The 19,770-nt window shown below is 44.3% G+C and overlaps 2 protein-coding genes across 2 annotated transcripts; both read right to left on the bottom strand.

Annotated features, from left to right (window-relative positions):
• Positions 1 to 2,654: 2,654 nt before the first annotated feature.
• Positions 2,655 to 9,987, bottom strand: stpg4 (sperm-tail PG-rich repeat containing 4; the record flags this gene model as incomplete). The annotated part of the gene is given in 8 exon segments (XM_079280655.1): positions 2,655 to 2,762; positions 3,276 to 3,380; positions 6,480 to 6,525; positions 6,862 to 6,926; positions 8,487 to 8,537; positions 8,541 to 8,711; positions 9,684 to 9,740; positions 9,898 to 9,987. Coding segments are annotated over 8 exon segments (693 nt in total).
• A 4,893-nt stretch (positions 9,988 to 14,880) lies between these two features.
• Positions 14,881 to 18,660, bottom strand: calm2a (calmodulin 2a (phosphorylase kinase, delta)). Its single transcript, XM_079279633.1, has 6 exons — positions 18,537 to 18,660; positions 17,579 to 17,609; positions 16,031 to 16,174; positions 15,821 to 15,927; positions 15,602 to 15,737; positions 14,881 to 15,507 (listed from the first exon to the last, which is right to left on the bottom strand). The coding sequence occupies exons 1-6, from the start codon at positions 18,537 to 18,539 to the stop codon at positions 15,479 to 15,481; spliced, it is 450 nt and encodes a 149-aa protein (XP_079135759.1). The 5' UTR covers positions 18,540 to 18,660; the 3' UTR covers positions 14,881 to 15,478.
• Between the last annotated feature and the right edge of the window lie 1,110 nt (positions 18,661 to 19,770).

Below are 19,770 nucleotides of genomic sequence, written 5' to 3'. Positions count from 1 at the left end.
GCCCATTGCAGCTGATTAAACTTTTAAAATGCCATTTAACGGAAGGGTAATGTTGCTCCATGCGTCCGTCAGCAGCCTGAGGGGGTTGAGGGGGGGGGGGGGGTAAAAGGATACCTGGTCACCCTCCCGGTGTGTCACTCTGCCCACTAAATTCCCCAGCTGCCTAGTCATCGCCCCTTAGTGTGGGATGTGGTGACGAGAGTGAATATGACCTGGACTTAAAGGGGACACGAGGGGAGCAGCACCTCTGAACCTGCCACCTCTCTGTCTGACCCTCTCTCTGCTGCTCAGTCTCTCAAGGTGCTCAAGATATACGGCGAGGGACGAACGGGACAGCCTGTGACACTGGGAGGCCATTTTAGTTCAGCACAATGTCAGCGGCAGACAATGGCTTCTCTGTTTGCTTATTTGTTTGGCGACCTTTAGCTGGGACTCATCAACTGATAATGGCATTTGTCCAACACCAGTATTGGATTATGGGATGTTGTGCAACATCACATTCTTTAGGAAATTTCTGCGGTCTGCCTTTCGTCATCACTCCACTGAGCAGGGTCACATTTTCTCAGCATGTTGCCCCGAGTTAGCTGTTAATTTGACGTCCTCTCGACTGCGGCTCCAGCTGCACCACTGAGTAGCAGGGTCACCTCCTGTTGTAAGCTGCCAGAAACACAGATTTACTCCAGACCGCACTGATGTGCAAAACACTGCTTCCTGAACACCGACTGGATCTAATTAAGCCGTGCCCAAAAAACTGAAGTTGATATTCGAGGCTGCCGGTGCGAGCTGCCCCGACACCAGATGTTCTCGTGACCTTTGAATGATGTAATTGCACTGTGCCAGCATCTTAAATCGCACTGAAACGCCCTTCTCGCCACGGGGAACACTACCACAGATGAAAGGATATTGTGTGTGTGGTAGGCTTTCTGCAGTGCCATCCTGATCATTTCTTTCCGCAGAGAGATGATCCGCTTTCATCTTTCAGCCGAGGTTTTATTTACTACTTTTTATATATCAAAAAGCAAGTAGTAGTTGTGCAGTACTAGCCCATAGATGTGGGTGTACCGTGTGTGCGCACGTGTTTGCAGGTTTCGTGCATCAGTTTGCAAGAGGGTTTTAAAGAAAATGCAGAAGTATCACAGATACGCATTCATCGCATTGTGCGGATGTGTGCGTATTCTTCTGAAGCAAATATGTGTGAGCGGGTGCCTAGCCGTGCCTGTGGTCGAGGCACGCTGTGGGAGACGGAGGGTGTTAAGTCGTCAGTATGAGGCATATGTCAGAGATCAGTGCTGGACCGTGCAGATCACTGCGATGAGAATGGAGGACGAGAGAGACAGAGATTACTGGGGGCTTGGTGCCTTGCCCACAGGCAGAATGGCTGCTCATCACACACACACACACACACACACACACACACACCTCCTGTTCGGTGCTGGGCAGTCAACATACTCTGGGTTTAATCAGATTTCTTTGCATCAAAAAGAAGCTGCATGCTGTGGCGTGAAACAAAGGCCGATGAGAGCGCTTGTGAGCGGTAAAACCAAGACAATGAGCTGAAGGAAACTGCAGACTGTAGGTTCATCACACCTTTCACATTACAGGCATTTGATCCGCTGTTAATATCACAGATGTGATAGTCAATCAATGAAATAACCAGATCACAATTTGTTAGTGGCACCCTGACGACTCCTTGCTGTATTATCTGTTGCAGAAATTGGGCTCTACTTATCACTGTACACGTTTTCATCCTTGGATCTGATAACAGAATCTGGGTGGGCAGAACGGATGAAAATGAGTCCACTCCCTCAGCAGCTGTCTAATTGGCTGTGGCGCAAAATTCTGCTGCTCTTAGGCGTGAGTCTATGAATATGTGGCAGTGCTGACAAAGTGCATGCATGCTCAGTGAAAACCCCTCTCCGAGTAAATAAATGATAAACATTGCCCAGGATCACACCAACAACAAATCTGCAATTTTAGTTTTTTTTGCACCCATCCTGTCGCGCTGTAATCTACACTGCCGTTATGTTCAACGCGGATGGTGATTCCTATCGCTGCTGCTCTCTTGTGTCCCCGACATTACTGACCGCGTTTGTTTGTTTCGTCAAAAGAAAAAGAAAGAGTTGGTGGCGATAAGAATAGCTGTTTTTATTGTGTTGCACTGCCTCGGCCCCTAATGCTGAATGTGTTATCTGAGGGTGCAGCATGCCACACTAAGCTATGTGCATGTGACGCATGGCTGAGCAGCATTCCTCCTCCTGAGTGCATCGCAGGGCAGAGATAGTGGGAAGGCAAAGCAGCCCGACTGCCGACAGAGATGGGAGAGAGGAGAGATGAAGGGAGAGAGCAGTACCGGGAACATGTAGTTAAGTGGAATGAAGTACCCTTTGTTGCAGATAAGATCATTCTGCTTCCCTGGCCGGTGTCACTAAAGCCATTTGAGCACAACGAATGTGGCTTATTATGTCATTGGCAGACCGCAAAATCCCTCGCTGACATACAGATAAACATTGGTCCAAGTAATAAGAGACTGGGATATTGCTTTCTTTTGTACATTTTACTTTTTTTAAATAAGGCAGGATCACCGTGTGTGATCTGCAATTCGGGGCTGACAGGACGGTAGTGGAATCAAGGCATCGTGGGATTTGAGGTCCACACTAGAGAATGTCGCGGAAGAAGAAGCTAAATGACGGGTCTATGGCCTCCGCGTTCAGACGGTCGCCCAACTTCCAGCGAGGTTCGTAGGCCCCTGGGCCTGGGGTCTTCTGTGGAATAAACATAAAATACAATGCACACAACATACAAATTATTTTTTTCATTGTAGTATCACTTTGAAAAAAAGGCAGACCATTAGCCAAAAGAGAAATGTGGTATTTTCTTCACTTAATGTAATCCAATATAGGCTATTCACATGATCTGAAGTGCTGTACTTATCTGTGTTAGGTATGTTTTCTTTGATGCATTCTGTTATGTAATTCATTGTGTAATATTCCGTTTTCCTTATAGGATCTAATAAAATCCTAACTTACCTCTTTAAACTTCCATTCAAAACCGCAATAACGTCATTGCTGAATGCAATCAAAACATCAGTGTATTTGCATTTGTACTCGCTCATCGAGAATTGTACTGCCATACTGCAGCTGAGAGGTATAAAACTGTTAAGAACGTATAAATTCATCGTCTTATGCTAGTGACAGACAGACTAACGAGCCTCGCTACTTGTCATGTAGCGTTGGACATGTTCGACCTGTGTGCATCTACAGGAGCACCGGACTCACGGACTGCACACAGTGGAGCCGCGGCAAGGTGGACTTGAAGCAGGAAGTGATGCCTTTTCCTGGTCTGGTCTGTGGATTATAGTGGCATGGAGCAGGTCCCTCCTTCTAAAGAGGTCAGAGATAGGAGTTATTATTGATTGACAGATTGATCGATTTTGTGATCTAGCCTCAATATGCGGTATATCCAGGCTAGCATGTAATCATTAGCATGTGAGCAGGGTGTGTTTTGTAGTTGTTGTTTTTTTCTTCAATTATCTTTTTTTAACAAAATTATCTTTATTGAAAATGTCAATTAACAGTAGCATGTAGCAAGTACTTTGGTTATTGAACTTGATAAAACATAACCTAAGCATGCTATAGGCCTGCCTCAACCTCAATGTGTTGCAGACCAAGCTTAGCATGCACTAGCTTCATGTATTTTAGCCGTTGAGCATAAGTAGCTGGCTTGTTTCTTTTTCAGCATTATCTTTATTGAAAACCGCAGTTAGCAGTAGATGTTAGCAAGTAGCTTGTTTGTTGGACAGAGATAGATAGAGAGGCGATGCAGCCGGTGAAAAACAAGTGGATTGTAGTCCACATAACGTTAGCTGAACGTGATAGACCTCACCCTCAATATCTTGCAGGCCAAGGCTAGCATGTAGACATTAGCACGTGATCACAAATGTGCTTTCCTCCCTTTGGTCAGGTAAGAAACTTGTATAGGAAATGTTTTCTTTCTATTTTGGCCATTTGAACATGAGTAAATTGTTTTCTCCCCTCCATTTGTTTTCTCAACATTATCTTTATTGAAAATGTCAATCGCTTGTAGTAATTAGCTTGTTCATAAGCTTTAGGTTGACTTTTTTTTTTTAAACGGCTTCCCAGTCCCTGTGACTGAACTAAACCCAATTAACTTGTGTGCACTCTCAGTAATTTAGTGAAGAACACATGGAGAAACAGCGAGCAGAAGAGAACCTTATTAAATGCATATTAATGCATGGACTGTTGTACTATTGAGAGCTCGTTATTCTGTTTTTGTGATGCTTTTATCTTTTGGACATGCTGTGCGTTTATACTTTCCTGGTTGAGACCAAAGACAATTTTCCTGCCTCGGCCAGACAATAAAGTTTATTCTATGACTGAAAGTACAGAGTCCAATCAGAACAAACCCGATGGTGTAAGCATCACCTGCTGTACAGTGTGACCTCTAACGTTTTTAAAGCCGAATGAGAGTTGCATTCTTTCACCTATGGACCTATAAGCTCATATAAACCTATTGATTCACTGATATCCAAGTCATGTGAAAGACACACTGACAATATACACCAGATCTATTTTCAGAAACCCATAACCATGTTGACCTATGACATATCGTTCATCTTTACGGGCTCTGCCCATGTGATCTGTGTTTAAGGGCTGGTCTCTGTCGAACGTCTCCCTCGCTCTCTCTCTCTCCTTGCCTTTCACTTCTCCTTTCCTCTTACCCACTAACACACATACTGGTCATCACCAGCGGCGTGCCACGCAGAAATAGCATCACCCCTCCTTCTACCCTCCTCCACAGACATAAAACTGTCTCCCTGTCCCTGAACACAGCACCAGCCTTTTTCATTTTTAGCTGCTCTCTGATTCTGACAGAGGGAGGCAGGAAGGTGTCTTTTCCCTCTCCTCTGCTCCTCGGAGGGATGGCTGCTACCGTTCCATGCCATTTGATCCCGGTCGCCAGTTCCCTCGATCCTCGGCAAACTGGCCTGCTGGGCCCCGGCGCGCTAGCCTGATGCTCCCAGAGGTGCTAATGCAGGTGTATTTCACGGGATAGTAAAACTCTCTTACACACACGAGTGTGAATGTGTGTGTGTATGTGTGTGTGAGTTGGAGCCAAAGCACCTGGCCTACTTTCCCAATGTGGCGCGCAGCACATTAGAAATGTTCTCCTGTGCGGCGGCGGAGCAGAGGTAACTGGCACATGCTGTGAATGTCTGTGAAACTTTAAAACTTTGACCTGTTTTTGATTGGTGCATCCACAACATTGCATTACAGTCCCCCTTAAATCAACTGCATTTTTCTTTCAATAACATGAGGGAATCGATCCAATAATTCTTGACATGTTTCACTCAAAAATACAAACGTTAACCTCATGGTAGTGGTGTAGAGGAAAAATCCTGGTAAATCCTGTAAAGGACCAAAGTCCTTACCGACCAACAGTTTCTATAGTGTTGCAAATAGAAACGACCAAACAGCAGGTGTTCAGATAGGCGAGTTTTCACGCAGCATAGTTAAAGGTTGAATCCCTTCTGTGCTACAGCAACAGATAGGAGGGCATTTATTCATATGAAAATGTCTGGGATTATGACTTTTATTCAAACAGGCTTGAATCTCAAGAGGGGATTTGTTCCTTCCGAGCAGCACGTGCAGTCGATATTGCAAAAAAGCAAACCGTGTAAATCTAGGACACCCGAGGGCCCCGGGATGGAGGAATTAAGTCACATCAGAAAAACAGAATACATACACCTTTTTTGTTGTGTTCTCCAAACATCTTCTGCTCACTGGAATTATTAATTCTTATTTTTTAGGATGTGTGGGAATCATTTTAAGAGGCGAAGCTCAAATCTGAAATTCTTGTTTCCGGTCTCCGGGTGGACCAAAGGTTCCCGGTGCAAACCATTGGTTCCATTTCCACTACCATTTTGATCGGCTAACGTCTGCCCGCCCACGCCAAGTCAGATGTCCGAGTGATCTGGTCTTTCGGTTGACTTCGCTGCGGGATTTGTGGTAGGTGCTTAACCTTTGACAATAACCTTGTCTTAGAGTCGCTGTGACACCACGAACAGCAGAAAAACTGCTCCCAACTCCGCAGTAATAACACCCCCGGGATTTCTTAGCGCCTTTCCTTCTCTGTCAACACTCAGCAGCTGCCAGCACGGCTCAAATATCCATCAGCTACCAGCACGGACACACGGCCGAGGCTACAACGCTGCAATATGAACCAAAGCTGACTGGTCAGCAGTGCCATAACAGGCCTCCGAATGGGGCAAATGATACAATCGGACAGTCTGCGGGATCGGTTTTCTTTGACCCTTGTGGTTGTCATAACTAGCTCGTGTTCAGCACCACGTACACATTAGGGTCACAGCTTGTAACTAAAACCTATTGAAAGTGTACTGTAATGAAGCCTTTTTGTGGGCTAACGGGGCTAATAACTAGTCTCTGTGACGAGATACTTACAGGAGGAAAGGTGATCCGCTGCACGGTCGACCGAAACATCACATGCCTGCCAGAAGAGGAGAGAAGTGAGAGAGGGAGGGGGCGGAGGGGGGGGCAATCAAAAAAATAAAAAAGAGAGGAGAACAGTGAGAGAAGGCAAGGCAAGGCAAGTTTATTCACATGAGAAGAATAAGGCCATGCGTGATCAGAGGCAGAGAAAATGAGAGAGCAGGTTGGTGATTGCTCCTCCATCTTTGTTCCACGAGGAGATGAGAGAGGGAAGGAGAAGTAGTTACGAGGGGGGGGGGGGGTGGGAAGGATTCAGCGATCAAGGGATGATTCATGGGTTGTCTGCTCCACTGTGATCTGAGAGTTAAAGAGAGGCTGTTTGTCGAGTGCTTACTTGCAGGGAATCTTCTCCACCGGCTTCACTGTCACGTCGTAGTCGCACGGTGAAGTGTTTATATGCTGGCACAAGGAATAAAGATAAAGAGGTGTTTAAATAGCTATGACAGCATATCAGCATGAGTTTGTTTTGTTTGTGTTTTTTCTCGGCGGCTGTGTTACACCGTCAACAGCTGGCTTGTGTTTCCAACACATGCTGTTTTCAGTTAGTCCGCTGCACGTGCATTTTGAAGAGCATCTACTCTGCTGTGATGATGTGTCGAAGTAAAAACACCCTAAGCTGTGGATCAAAGTGAATCGAGGCGGTGTGGAGGGCTATGAGTTAACAGCCCATGCGGGTAGTAATTTGGTTAGTCCAATGCAGACTGCACCCCTTTTTTGGGCAGGCTCCAACTACAAGTAGCAACAACATACGAACGGAGCAAATGTTTGAATTCAGGCTTAAAATGATGGGCTTATTACACAAACTTTTATGACATTATAGGATTCTCCATCCTGGATGTTAGGTTTAAGGAATACTTCAATCATAGAAATAGAACAGGAGCAGATGTGGAAGTGTTTTCCGTTGTCATTTTACTGGTAGAAAAGAAAATGGTGATGGTTGTTAGTTGCAATGACGATAACACGAGTAAGTGTTGCAGCTCGCCGGAAAGAGAGCAGAAGCTCCGGAGAAGCTAGGTAGCTAGGTAGCTTATCCTTCTTGAGAGTGAGGCGGAGGGACCGCTAGACCCAGAGCTGCCGCTGGCCACCAGCCCGCTGTTCAGCTCATTTGCTATAACAGTGTAGCATTAAAGCATGGTGGTGGTTCGCAAGCAAGCTAACTAGCCAGCAGTCCGGTAGTTAGCTAGATAGCTTGCTAATTTCACCATGCACCATGAAGCGGAGGGACCATTACACCAGGCAGCACCGGGTCTGCTCCTCTCCCCAACGCCATGGAGAAAGACAAGCTACCCAGCTAACTGGCCAGCCATCAGTCTCCGGTGAGGAAGTTGTTAAATTGTACTCATTTACTGTGGCCCCCTGTGCTTCATAACGTAATACTCCACGGCTCGTTTTAGTTGTTACTGCAAAACCTCAACCCAGGGAGTCCGCGACTTCGTGTAAGTCGGTTTAATTTATATGGAAGTAAGCCCACTACAACGATCGCAATGGCAACGGTACACATTCAAAAATAACAAAAATGGCCAGCGCTCTGACCATCCTGCTTTATTGATTTGAATGGGAATATCTGCTCGCTCAGAATAAAGACAAGAGCAGTTGGAAACCTGAAACATATTTCAAAATCTGCATCGTTTGCATCCCTTCTTGCTAGCTATTAGTCTCCTTCTTCATCTGTGCTGGTTTAGTGCTACATTATCAACCAAACACCTCGCAATCACTGGGACAGCATGAAACATTGGGCATGTACAGTATCACGTCCATGTACGTCCTCATGCATGTGCAAGAGGTACTTACAAAACTGGGACCCACTTGTAAAATCTGCTATTAGTATTCAAAACTCCACAGGGTACCTTTAACACAGACATGAGAGCGCTAGCAAACTTCCTATTTAACTCTCAGAAAGAAAGAAATGAAGTGTAATTCACAAAATGGCAAACTATTTGGTCAATCGCATGTGCCAACAGGATCAGTGAAGGTCGTGTCTGAGCAAAACGCCGGGTGCTTCAGGACCTCCTAGGTGGAGTCGGTGTAGTCGCATGCCCCAGGGAAAAGCAAATCCTCCTTACGTACGCCCAGAATGGGGGCTTTTCTGCCCACATCTTTGAAGCCATAGGTCTTCCTCACCGGGTTCAGTTCAGCTTCTTCGATGAAGTTGCGGATGTGATAGACACCTGGGCTGGGTGTGTCCTGGTCGAAGGTGAGAGGAGAGAAGTTTAGGGAATGTGTTATCACATGGCCTGGTGCTCGGATAGACACACTGTATTGCCAAATTCTGCTCTAGCAATTGTAACACTTAGCTTGACATTGCCAGACCATATCGCAAATGCGAATTAGTTTGAAACCTCTGAGTTCATGTTCGATCAGGCTGTAAACATGTTTAATTATGCTGTAAAGTTGGGCATTTTAACAAGTGGCCATGTGAGGTACTGCAGTTCTTGGCACTTCCTAGTTGGCTCCATTTATCAGCACCGGATGTTGTAGCTTGACGACAGCAAATCAAACATGAGCTTGTAGATTTGTCTTTTTCCCAGTCAATGGAAAGCTAACATAGGTTGTTACACTCTTTTAATGAGGGTGTAACTATTTTTTAAATTGCATTACAATACAATAGTTACAATACAATAGTTATTATCAATCATTATTTTAGACTGCAACTGAATTCTGAGTACCAACCAGCAATAATTTGGTGATGGCAGATAAGTGTACGATCTTTCTAAACTTCTCTTTCTGTAAGCTGGGCTAATATGTATTGCATAAATGTACTGTACTGCAAATGTACAGCAAACAAGCAATCATTTCAGTTAATTCACAAAGAATAATTTTCAAGCCACGTGGCCTATTGTTAGCCAGCTGAGTAGCCTGAGAGCTGGGATCTCATTATGATCTACTGATATTTAATTAGGTATAGTATGCATTATTACCACCAATGCACCGAGGCACTTAGGGACTGGATTCACTGTAGTGTAAGTGTTTGAATTTATTTCTGGCAGACAGCGCACTTTGGACACAGACAATGGGATAGTGCTGTGCAATAAAAGACATGAACTGAAAGTCTACTACACACACACACACACACACACACACACACACACATGTGAGCTACTGCCAGTTGTTCAGGCGTACACAGACGCCAACGTAGCAGCGTGACATGACACCTACTTTCAGTGTTCCCAGCCACCAGCTCCCCCGGCCATACAGGTCCAACTTGTCATCTATCTTTTTTTGTCAAAAAAACAGAAGCTTGTTTCTGCTACGATGACATCGCCGTGACAACAATGTGTTGATGCATCTCCAGGTGTTTCATCCGGTGCTTTATCAGTGCAGCTCGTCCTCATTAGGCACACAGAGCCGTGGGGGCTTTAAAGAGCCTTACCTTATCTCTTCTATCGCCACCCCTGGACACATCCCTGACTTTAGGGACGGCTTGGTTTTTCCTGGTGGCCCCATCCTGCACCGTACTCATTGTCGCTCGCTATGCGCTCCACTGGAAATCCAGTGACACCTGACCACTATTAAAACTGCAACTGTTACTATAGCAGCGACTCCGCTATCGATCAATTTTTCAACAAGCTGGCCTGGTGGAGGGCTAAATTTAGACTCGCCGACCAATTAGACTGGTAGTAAGACACAATGGCAAGCCAGCACCAGGCTGCACACGGCACATGCTACTGTTGGGATCTAAAGGAGCGTGTTTGGGTTATCAGCATTTAAGAAACTGAATTCTTGACATCAATAGAATTATTGATGTATGTAACAATTATTAATGATTATTAATAAAAACGGGGCACCACCCTGCGAACAGGGACCAATAACCAAACGATAAAACTAAGTCTCATAATTAGTAGTCACTCATAATGTCAATAGTCTGCGTATGACTACACATTCAGTGACAGTGAAGGTTTTAAGTTCGAGCACAGGCTACTACATACAGTCTTATCAAATACATATGCACAAGTAATCACAGCCGACTGCTCCTTAAAGTATAACAGAGTTTATTAAATCAAAATAATAAATGATCAAATCAATTAATATTGCAACCAACAAACGTTATCATACAATTTTATATGCCTAAACTAAAGAATGAATAAAATGGATGAGGGTGTATGTCTGTGTGTGTGTGTGTATGTGTGTGTGTGGGTCTGTGGATGAAAAGGAAGGAGAGTCTTACAGCTACCGCTAAAGACTACAAAGATGGCGGCGTCGAGTGACGCGGGCCAAAAGGGGAGGGGCCTTAAGATACTACAGCTAAACTACCACCAGATGGCGGAGTCGAGTGACTCGGACAAAATGGCGGTGAGACTGCTGTACGTAATCACGTGTGCCTGGGCAGCTCGTGATGTGAGGCGATCGTTTGAACGGGGTTTCCCCAGGGGCAGAGATAAGAAAGAGAGCAAAGGTGGGGGTCATGAATCAAACTTCTGCGTGCGGTCCGCATTGTAGTGATAATGGGGATCGCTGGCCGTATCGTACACAACGTGCCGCTGTCGGTAGAACTGCCAGCAGTTATGTACGATAGCCGAGATTCCACACTTCACTCACAGAGCTGATTTAATGAGGAGAGAATACCACACGAAGTGTAATAAAACAAATGAAAATAAAACAAATAAATCCCAAGCAAACAGTCATAGTTAATACACAAATACAGCGGAGCTTCTCTGCTCCGTAATGAGTTGCGCAATATCTCAATATCACGCGACAGTAACTTAAACACACAAAAACACGGGAATATCAACGTATAAATGAATGACCTGAATTAAACTTACGTTAATTTAAGCTAAGCTATGCCCAGATGCCAAGAATCTTACTTGTCGATGCGTCGTTGCAACGTTGAAGTGTGTTCGTGGCAAAGTGGTCCGTTTCCTCGTCAGGAAGGGGGACAGGGGGAGCTTGCGGGTCGGCGCGGCGTTTGAGCCGGCATTGGGCCATCGTGGCGTGGCTCGCTCTGGAGCGAAACGCAGACGTGATCTATCCTCGCTGCAGGGAGGGTGATCTAACTTCGGCTGACGGCGTGGTCCGTGCGTCTTACCGGGAATCGTCGGTGAAGGAGGGAGGCTTGGTCGTCTTTCCTTCGCCGGAATGTGTGCACAAAAAGAAAAAGAAGCAAAAAGCGGAGAACGGATCGCTGAAGCGGATTCGTTATCGCGGGCGGAGTGGGCCTTTACTCAGCGTGGAACACGGCTGTTTCGTCCAGCGAAATGGCTCGTGACCTGACAGGGTTTGAGGAGGGGAGAAGGGCCGTTGCTTCCTTGTGGCCAGCGTCGTGCTGGCGGGGAAGCTGGATCGTCTGTGGCCTGGACGGGGGTCCGGGCGAAGAGGGCGTTGTGTGCTCCCTGTCTCAACCGAGGTCGAAGGGAAAAAGCATTGAGGTGTGATCTGCAGGCAGTTTTGTAGAACAGTGGTCGAACCACAGGGGTCCTGGGGTCTCTTGGCTCTCGGCCAATGAGATTGCAGCGGTGCATTCAGGTGACCATGGTTTTTTGGGGGGGGGGGGGGAATTTACACCCTAGGGTGAAATTCCACCAGAGGAGGCTTGCTCTTATCAAACTACAAATCAGGATGAAACCTTTGCTTGACAAAGTGAAGGCCTGATTCTCTTTGTCCACAGCACATGTTGAAGCCATATGGTCAGACCCCAACACTACATACTTCTCATTATCTTCGTGGAGGGATACTGTGATATGATAAAAAGCATGATTCCACCATGCTTTAATGCTACACTGGTTACAGAAAATGAGCCAAATAAAAGCCGTCTCTCTTCCGGCGATAGCAAGGTTTGAGTGTTAGGATATAAAGATTAAACGTTGTCATTACACTGCCAATTGGAATACATGTTAGTTCTATCAAATATCTGGAAGGGGCCAGGCTGTTTATCGGCACTGGTGTCCGAAACTAGGGACACCTGGGGTCCAATAAAATGAGGAAAATTCTGATTATGCAACTTTGTACATCCGCTTCTTCCCATTAAGAATGCACATTGCTATTGCCGGAAGAGAGACGCATGTTCTGTAACCAGTGTAGCATTAAAGCATGGTGGAATCAGCAAGCAAGCCAACTAACCAGCTGAAGAGTGGGTTCTTGAAATGAGGCAATTAAGGAACTCTGGAGGTTTTTAAGTGCGATACTTACCCCGAGAAACTCTAATTGTTTTTGACAAGAGGACCGCTTGTATCATCGATTCGCACCTCAAAATGAAGCCCTTCCTGTGCAGTCTGTGAAAGGGATATTTGTTTAACTACACACAAGATGAAAGAAAAATATAATAAAAGGCTACTTAAGTAAACTAGAAAATGCATTTCCTGCTGAAAATGCGTTGGAATGCTGAAATTTGAAATGAATTGCAAAAACATGGGGGTCATGAATCAAACTTCTGCGTGCGGTCCGCATTGTAGTGATAATGGGGATCGCTGGCCGTATCGTTCATTCTGATCATTGCTGAAAATAGATATCCAATTTTTTTTTAATTGCAAAAAGCTTAATAATTCAAAATGTTTAACGATTCCAACTGTGAAAAGTCATATCACCCCTCTCCTGAAAGAGCTGAACATTTTGATATTCCAACAGTTTCTGTGGCTTAAACAAATCATCAAAACTCCCATAACCGTACCTCCTATTGCTCCGATATTAATAATTGAGAGGAAGGATGACTTGTGAAACAGATCCTGTAAAAATGGTGTCTGTAGTGTAAAAAATGTGGCTTAACTGGCGATCTAGAAATGGGGTACCGTGTTCTGTGGAAGATGTTTTTGAAGCAAAATTTAACATTGGTCTCTATGGAGCAGAAAGTTGGTTTTCCTCTCAATTAACGGCTTCTGTGTCAAATGTGGAAATCTGTGGGATTCCACAGTCATTTTTCTACGACAAGGACAATATTAGCTACTTCTACATCCAGAAATGATCCATGAAGAGTGAAGATTGTGGACACAGTGGCAAAATACAAATGTTTTTTTCACAAGAATCTCAAGCTGCTCTTCACTCTAGCGGTGACATCACGCACTCTAAGCTGCGCAATACACACACATTATAAAGTCAGAAAGGGCTGAAAAATCATAAACGTTAAATTGCTGCAGTTCAAAAAGTTTAAAAGATATCAAAAAGCTGAATCATGTTGGCAATAGTTGAGGGTTTTCTCAACATTTGAAAGTTGAAATGGTGTCTGTAGCTGAAAGTATGAGGAAGTTGAAGGATTTGAAAGTTGAAGAAGTTTAAGAGGATTTGAAAATATTCTCCATAGATCCCATTGAAAATAAAAATTGCAAAAAGCTTAACAATTCAAAAAGTTTAAAGGTTAGAAATATGAAGTCACAGCACCCCTCTGGTGAAAGAGCTGAACATTTTAATAGTTGAACGGTTTCTGGAGCTTAACAGATGAAGAGGTGGGACGGAAGAAATAGAAGTTGAATAAAGAGTCGAAGAATAGTTGGAATGCTGAAATGGCCCTTTTGGGTCTACAAGCTGTTAAGTGCATTTTGTAATGCCTTAAATGTGCATCTACAGGGACCGCTGAATATGCATGACTGAGCAAGCCACAAACAACCGCAGCACTTACTACTCCCAACAGACAGACCCATCACACATCTTTAGAGTACTAAATTAAACCATGTCTGGCTTCTTTCTAGGTTAACATTACGAAAGGGATCATCCAACCGCTGCTTCGGATCAGCACAACACAAACTAAAAAGCAGCTGGCATAAAATTCACACAGGAGGCAGTGCTGAGGTCCACAACAGAGCTTTATTTTGTCATTCATCAAAATAACAAACTTAGTATCTCTGAAACAAACTCAATAATCAGAAATTAACAAAAAAATATGTTTTTAATCAAAACGGTACCTCTATTTACACCATGGTTTCTGATGTACGCTCAATCACCTGCACCTCGCGATTGGGGGAAATGCCAAGTAAGACATGAGGCAGACAGAGTCTACATGGTGCTGCGCTAAACGTAGCAGACAACACATGGCCCATGCAGTCAGTAAGGGACCTGGACAGTACAAGGCTAATCCGATGTAGAGTACCATTGTGTGCACTTCAAAACAGAAGCCTTTGATCCCACTCAGTGCTTTTATTTTAATGACAATACAGGTTTGATATGAGCTTATCTGAACATTAAGAGGCATTGGCTGATGCTCCTCAGTGCTTTTGGAAATTAACAGGGGGCAATTTAAATTGGTAAACATTTCATATGTATTCTAAGTAACAAGGGAGAAAAAAAAAAAAAAAAAAAAAAAAAAAAAAAAAAGAGAGAGATCCTATCAAAATAAACAGAGCATCTTGTCCTCAATACAAAATTGGGAATTATTACAGGGTATACAAACTCAAGGATCCGTAACTGAGGAAAGACAATTTTCAAAACCGGGTAGAGTGTAATTTTTATTGGAAAACAAAAATATACAACTTGGAATGGATTATTTGAGGCAAAAAAAAAAAAAAGTAAAAGTACTGAGTAAAACATTAAAAAGCATGATAAGATTAGTCATTTTCTGGTATATAGAACAGCAGATACAAAAGAGTTTGTACGAGTACCCAGAAGATACACCCGTGTCATTTTTTTGCAGTCGTGCAATGCTGAGAGATTTCCATTTATACTTTGTCCATAGTCCATGCAGAGTTTAAACTCCTCTACATTGTTTCCATGCCAACAGTGTTGCCAAGTGACAACCAGTTGACAGGTTTCCAATGTCGCCATACGTGGAGGGGCCCCGAGCACACAAGACGGGAAGATTCGAAGTTCTCCAGCTCCCAGGGGCCTCCACAGGCATCTGGTTGTATGACCATTCCGTCACTCCAAAACACCATGACAGCAAAAGAAAGGGACAAGAGCCTATGCAGTTTACATGCAGTTCCTTTGGACAGCAGAGGGGGCAGGGACGAAGGGGGGCTATTAAGATTTTACAGATAAATTACACAAAGAAAAAAAAAGGCAAATTATTTATATACGAAATCTCTACAAGGCCTTCACTTCGCCGTCATCATTTGTACGAACTCTGCAGGGGCGAGAAAAGAAAAATGTTGCGACTCAGTACCGGACGAGTGATCCAAACACACTCAAAAATATGGAGCAATCAAACAGCTACCAACCTTCATAGTTGACCTGTCCATCTCCGTCAATGTCTGCTTCTCTGATCATCTCGTCCACCTCTTCGTCAGTCAGTTTCTCGCCAAGGTTCGTCATCACATGGCGCAGCTCAGCAGCACTGATGTATCCATTGCCATCCTGAAAACGACAGTAAACACATTAAAATAATAATATTTAAAAAATAAAAATAAAACCTGCATGGGAGTGCAGACAGCATTTACCTTGTCAAAGACACGGAATGCTTCTCTGATCTCCTCCTCGCTGTCTGTGTCCTTCATCTTCCTGGCCATCATGGTCAGGAACTCTGGGAAGTCTATCGTTCCATTTCCTGTAGACGGAAAAAAAAAAAAACTGATGTAGACTTTCTATCTATATCATCAATACCATGTGTGGTTAGCAATTTTTTTTTTTAAGGCCGACCAGGTTCTCACCATCAGCATCCACTTCATTGATCATGTCCTGCAGCTCTGCCTCTGTGGGGTTCTGGCCCAGAGAGCGCATGACTGTGCCCAGCTCTTTGGTGGTGATGGTGCCATCTCCATCCTTGTCAAAGAGCGAAAATGCCTCCTTGAACTCTGATTTATTAAAAAAAAAAAAAAAAAAAAAGTAGAGGGGCTTCTTCAGTTAGGCAGAGGTGATGCACCTATAGCTAGATAAACAGACTTGCATAACGGTGGCAATAAAAATAAAAATAAAAACACTGCAGAAGGCTGAATCTATGACAAGCATAGATTAAAAAGCCATGTAAATGCTGTCAGCCCAAATTGCATAACAAACTTCTCTTTTCCTCAAGTCTGCGAATCACATAGACCCACACCCTGAATTTGGCTCAAGACTCAAAGGGCATTACATCACTTTTGTTTCAGTTATAAACTAACTACAGCATGCTGACGAGCCCTTCTGTTTTGAGTTCCAACTGCAGTAGTTTTTGGCTAAACAAGGGCAGCGACCATGAGGTCAGGCTACATCAGCAGCAAACGACATCCTGTGTTGTTTGGTGGAGCCGTGAGGGACGAGCAACGATGACACTCAGCAAGAGTGATGAGGCCAATGGGCAATGTGTAGAATCATGCGGCAGCTCATCAGTATCATAAAACTACAACCTGCCCTACCACTTGGAGGGTCAAACACACAGGCCAACACCCTTTTTTGTTATGAGGAAAAGCCTGCTGTCGGCATCAACTGCAGGAAATGGGGGGGGGGGGGGGGGGGGGTTCCTAAATCCTCTGATATGGGCCATGACTGCAGTCGCTCACTGCGCTTAAAATTAAAATTTCCCCATGTCAGCAGACCATGTTAGGGCACGGTCATGTCATGCTGTTAGTACTAACTGACAATCTAAACACTGGCACACGTCAGCAAAACAGCAAGCAACTAAAAGCGGAGGCCATTTAATACAGCGAGAGTACGATCAGCACATTGTGAAACCTGAGACCTAAGCTGATTCAAGTAAACGGACGCTGGAAGATATAATCAGGGAACCCGCTACAACTGTGCCACATTTTATACATGCACCGCATACATTACAGCAAGTGTCCCTGAGTGCATACACACACACACACCCTCTGCATGATTTAGATTACAGCATCTAGGTCTCATCTTCTATCAGTATACTAAGTCCAAATTACAATTGGCCCTGGAACATTCCGTCTAATAAAAACACACCCAGGGCAAAGGACACATCATGAACAGCATGTAAAAAAGGTGAGTGCCAACACCTCAACAGAGTACACTGTGCTTCCAGATTACATCATATATTACATGGAAACCATGAAAATGCAAAGTTTTCCATGAGAGAGTCCTTCTGCACTTCAGAGCCAGCAAGCAACAGCAGTTTCATTCATTCCTGTTTTATGACCAGTAGGCTGCCCTGTGGAACGCCTTAAAAGGAAAAAAGTATAAATCCACTGCAGGGGATACAAGGATCCATAACGCAGGCCATTCTGCAGGGTATGAGGAAAGATGCAGTGATGTCTTACCAGCAATCTGCTCTTCTGTAAGCTGATCAGCCTGTAAAATACATGAGGCAAAAATATCAAGAATTAGCTTTTCAATCTGAGAACAACCTTGTCTCAAAGTTATAGCCGCCCAATTATTTAAATATGTTGCAAACACATCTTTCTACGTTGGTAATCATTCTGGAGTTTGTAATAGCAGTCAGCAAATTAAACACTACAATTAACATAATAGAAAAGAGGCGTTTTCGTGTCGGTGAGCAAGAACACTCGTTACCCAATTTGGGAGATAGCAAAAATAGCGAAAGAAAATTGTAAGACGTGCCCATCACACGTTAGATCTACTTATATGACTGCTCGATGACAGCGACAATGGACGACTTACAATTTGGCGGTAATGTTAGCTAGGACGCGCTAAAGTTAGCTAGCTACCCTTATATACCAGCTCACAGTTACAGACCATAAACCAACACTTAAAGCAAAATGACTAATTCAGCAGTCGTCACAAGCAAAGCATCGGTTGTAGCAAATAGTCACTTCAACGGCACCTACAGTGTTTATCATTAAGAGGGATACATATCTGACATCGCGGACATATTTTCGGTCACAGTCACAATTTAGCGACGCAAAGATGAACGATAAAAAGAACGCAGATAGAGCGGCATAAAAGAAACATTGTACGGTACGTAACTAACATTAGCTATGCTGCATAGTTTAAAGTGTGACTGCGTTAACGCTAGCAACTCAGATTTGTTCAGACCAACGCATCTTTAGCTAACGTTAGCTTTGTCTAACACGCTAGCATTATCTAGCCACTAGCTGTCATTTATTCTGCCAGCACTGCGGTAACTAACGGGGACTCAGTTCAGCCACTGGTGACGTTACATTGGATTGACATTCATGCCGCACAATAAAAACAAATACTATGAGACTGTCGGCCAATTCAAGACTGGAGAAAAAAAATATATGCTTTTTTGCTTACCATTTCGATGTAGATGGAGCGGCTGGTTCACGAGAAAATCCGTAACAAACTAAAGCCAACACAAAGCCTGAGCGGACTGACAATCTCTATGAACACAGTGAGGAAGAGGCAACTGGACTAGCCTTTAACGGCTATCCTAAACTCCTCCTCTTTCCAATATCACTCCGCCGACTTCCCTTTTCCTCAGTTATCAAATGAATCCAAAACGCCTTTAAATAAATGAATAGCTAGATAAGAAAAACAAGAAACATCTGTAACACCCACTTGTGACTGCTGCGAATGTTTTGACGTCGATATTAGAATCTATAGTGCGTATTACTGGGGGTCTACATAACGGAGTATGAATACTTTCTGCTACTCTGTGATGGGGCACAAGACGTAGCTGAAAGAAATCGCGCTCTCTGATTGGTGTGTTTGTACCTGCAATGCGTCACTCCCATGGTCTGCGCTGCCGCTGCATCTTGTCCATAGACATCCCAGTCAGTGCCACAGGCATCGCAGACAAGCTTGTTGCACAGTGTGTGTATCATCTTTAGGGACACCCAGTAAGCTAGTTTTGATAGGTTATTAGCTACAATGAGCTTATTTTGTTACTTGTAACCGCTATATTACTGACCCAGTTTGTGCTTACATGACTTTCTGCATTTCCTGTTGCTGCAGTTCTCTCATTTTTTATTACAATACTTGTGTTTTCCATGAGCACATTTATTTATTTTTCTTCAAATTGCTGTTACAAGGTTACCACAGACTGTTACAGAGTTCGGTGTGGCTCTTGACTTTTCCTTCCGAGTCTTCGTCACTTTCAATGTGCATAATGAGATGCGGTGTCAGGGCCAAAGTGCTTGAGCGTAATAGTTGGTGATAAGGAGCAGTGTGTGCATGAGATGTGTGATATGTGATTGGGTCTGCAGCGGGTGTTGCTTGTCAGGTGATTGTGGTACTCTTGGGTCTAATTGTGCTGCTGCTGTGGATGGTGACGATCTGATGGCCTGATTGCTTATGCCTGACCGATCTCCCAGTGACCAACTGTCTGGCCCGATCCCATGGGAGATGCCGTGGAGGAGGAGGAGGGATGCGCTAGGACTTGAAGAAACACTCGAGCGAATGCACTAGAATCTCCGTGTACCGAACCCCACCCCCCACAAATCTTTTCCTCCCAAATTCCACTGCCTCCCTTATTGTTAGCCGCGGATGTCACGCTGTGAAGTAGAGAGCCGGGATTGTGAGAAGCTCA

Source organism: Melanostigma gelatinosum (genome assembly GCF_949748355.1).
Source record: "Melanostigma gelatinosum genome assembly, chromosome: 12".
Classification (NCBI taxonomy): Eukaryota; Metazoa; Chordata; class Actinopteri; order Perciformes; family Zoarcidae; genus Melanostigma; species Melanostigma gelatinosum.
The sequence above is the reverse complement of the archived record's forward strand: the minus strand, read 5'-3'. Positions and strand labels throughout refer to the sequence as shown.

Coding starts and splice junctions, on each gene's coding strand:
- calm2a (XM_079279633.1), bottom strand. Junction 16,175..17,578: donor TACAGAAGAGCAGATTGCTG/GTAAGACATCAC, acceptor TTAATAAATCAG/AGTTCAAGGAGGCATTTTCG. Junction 15,738..15,820: donor CATTCCGTGTCTTTGACAAG/GTAAATGCTGTC, acceptor TGTCGTTTTCAG/GATGGCAATGGATACATCAG.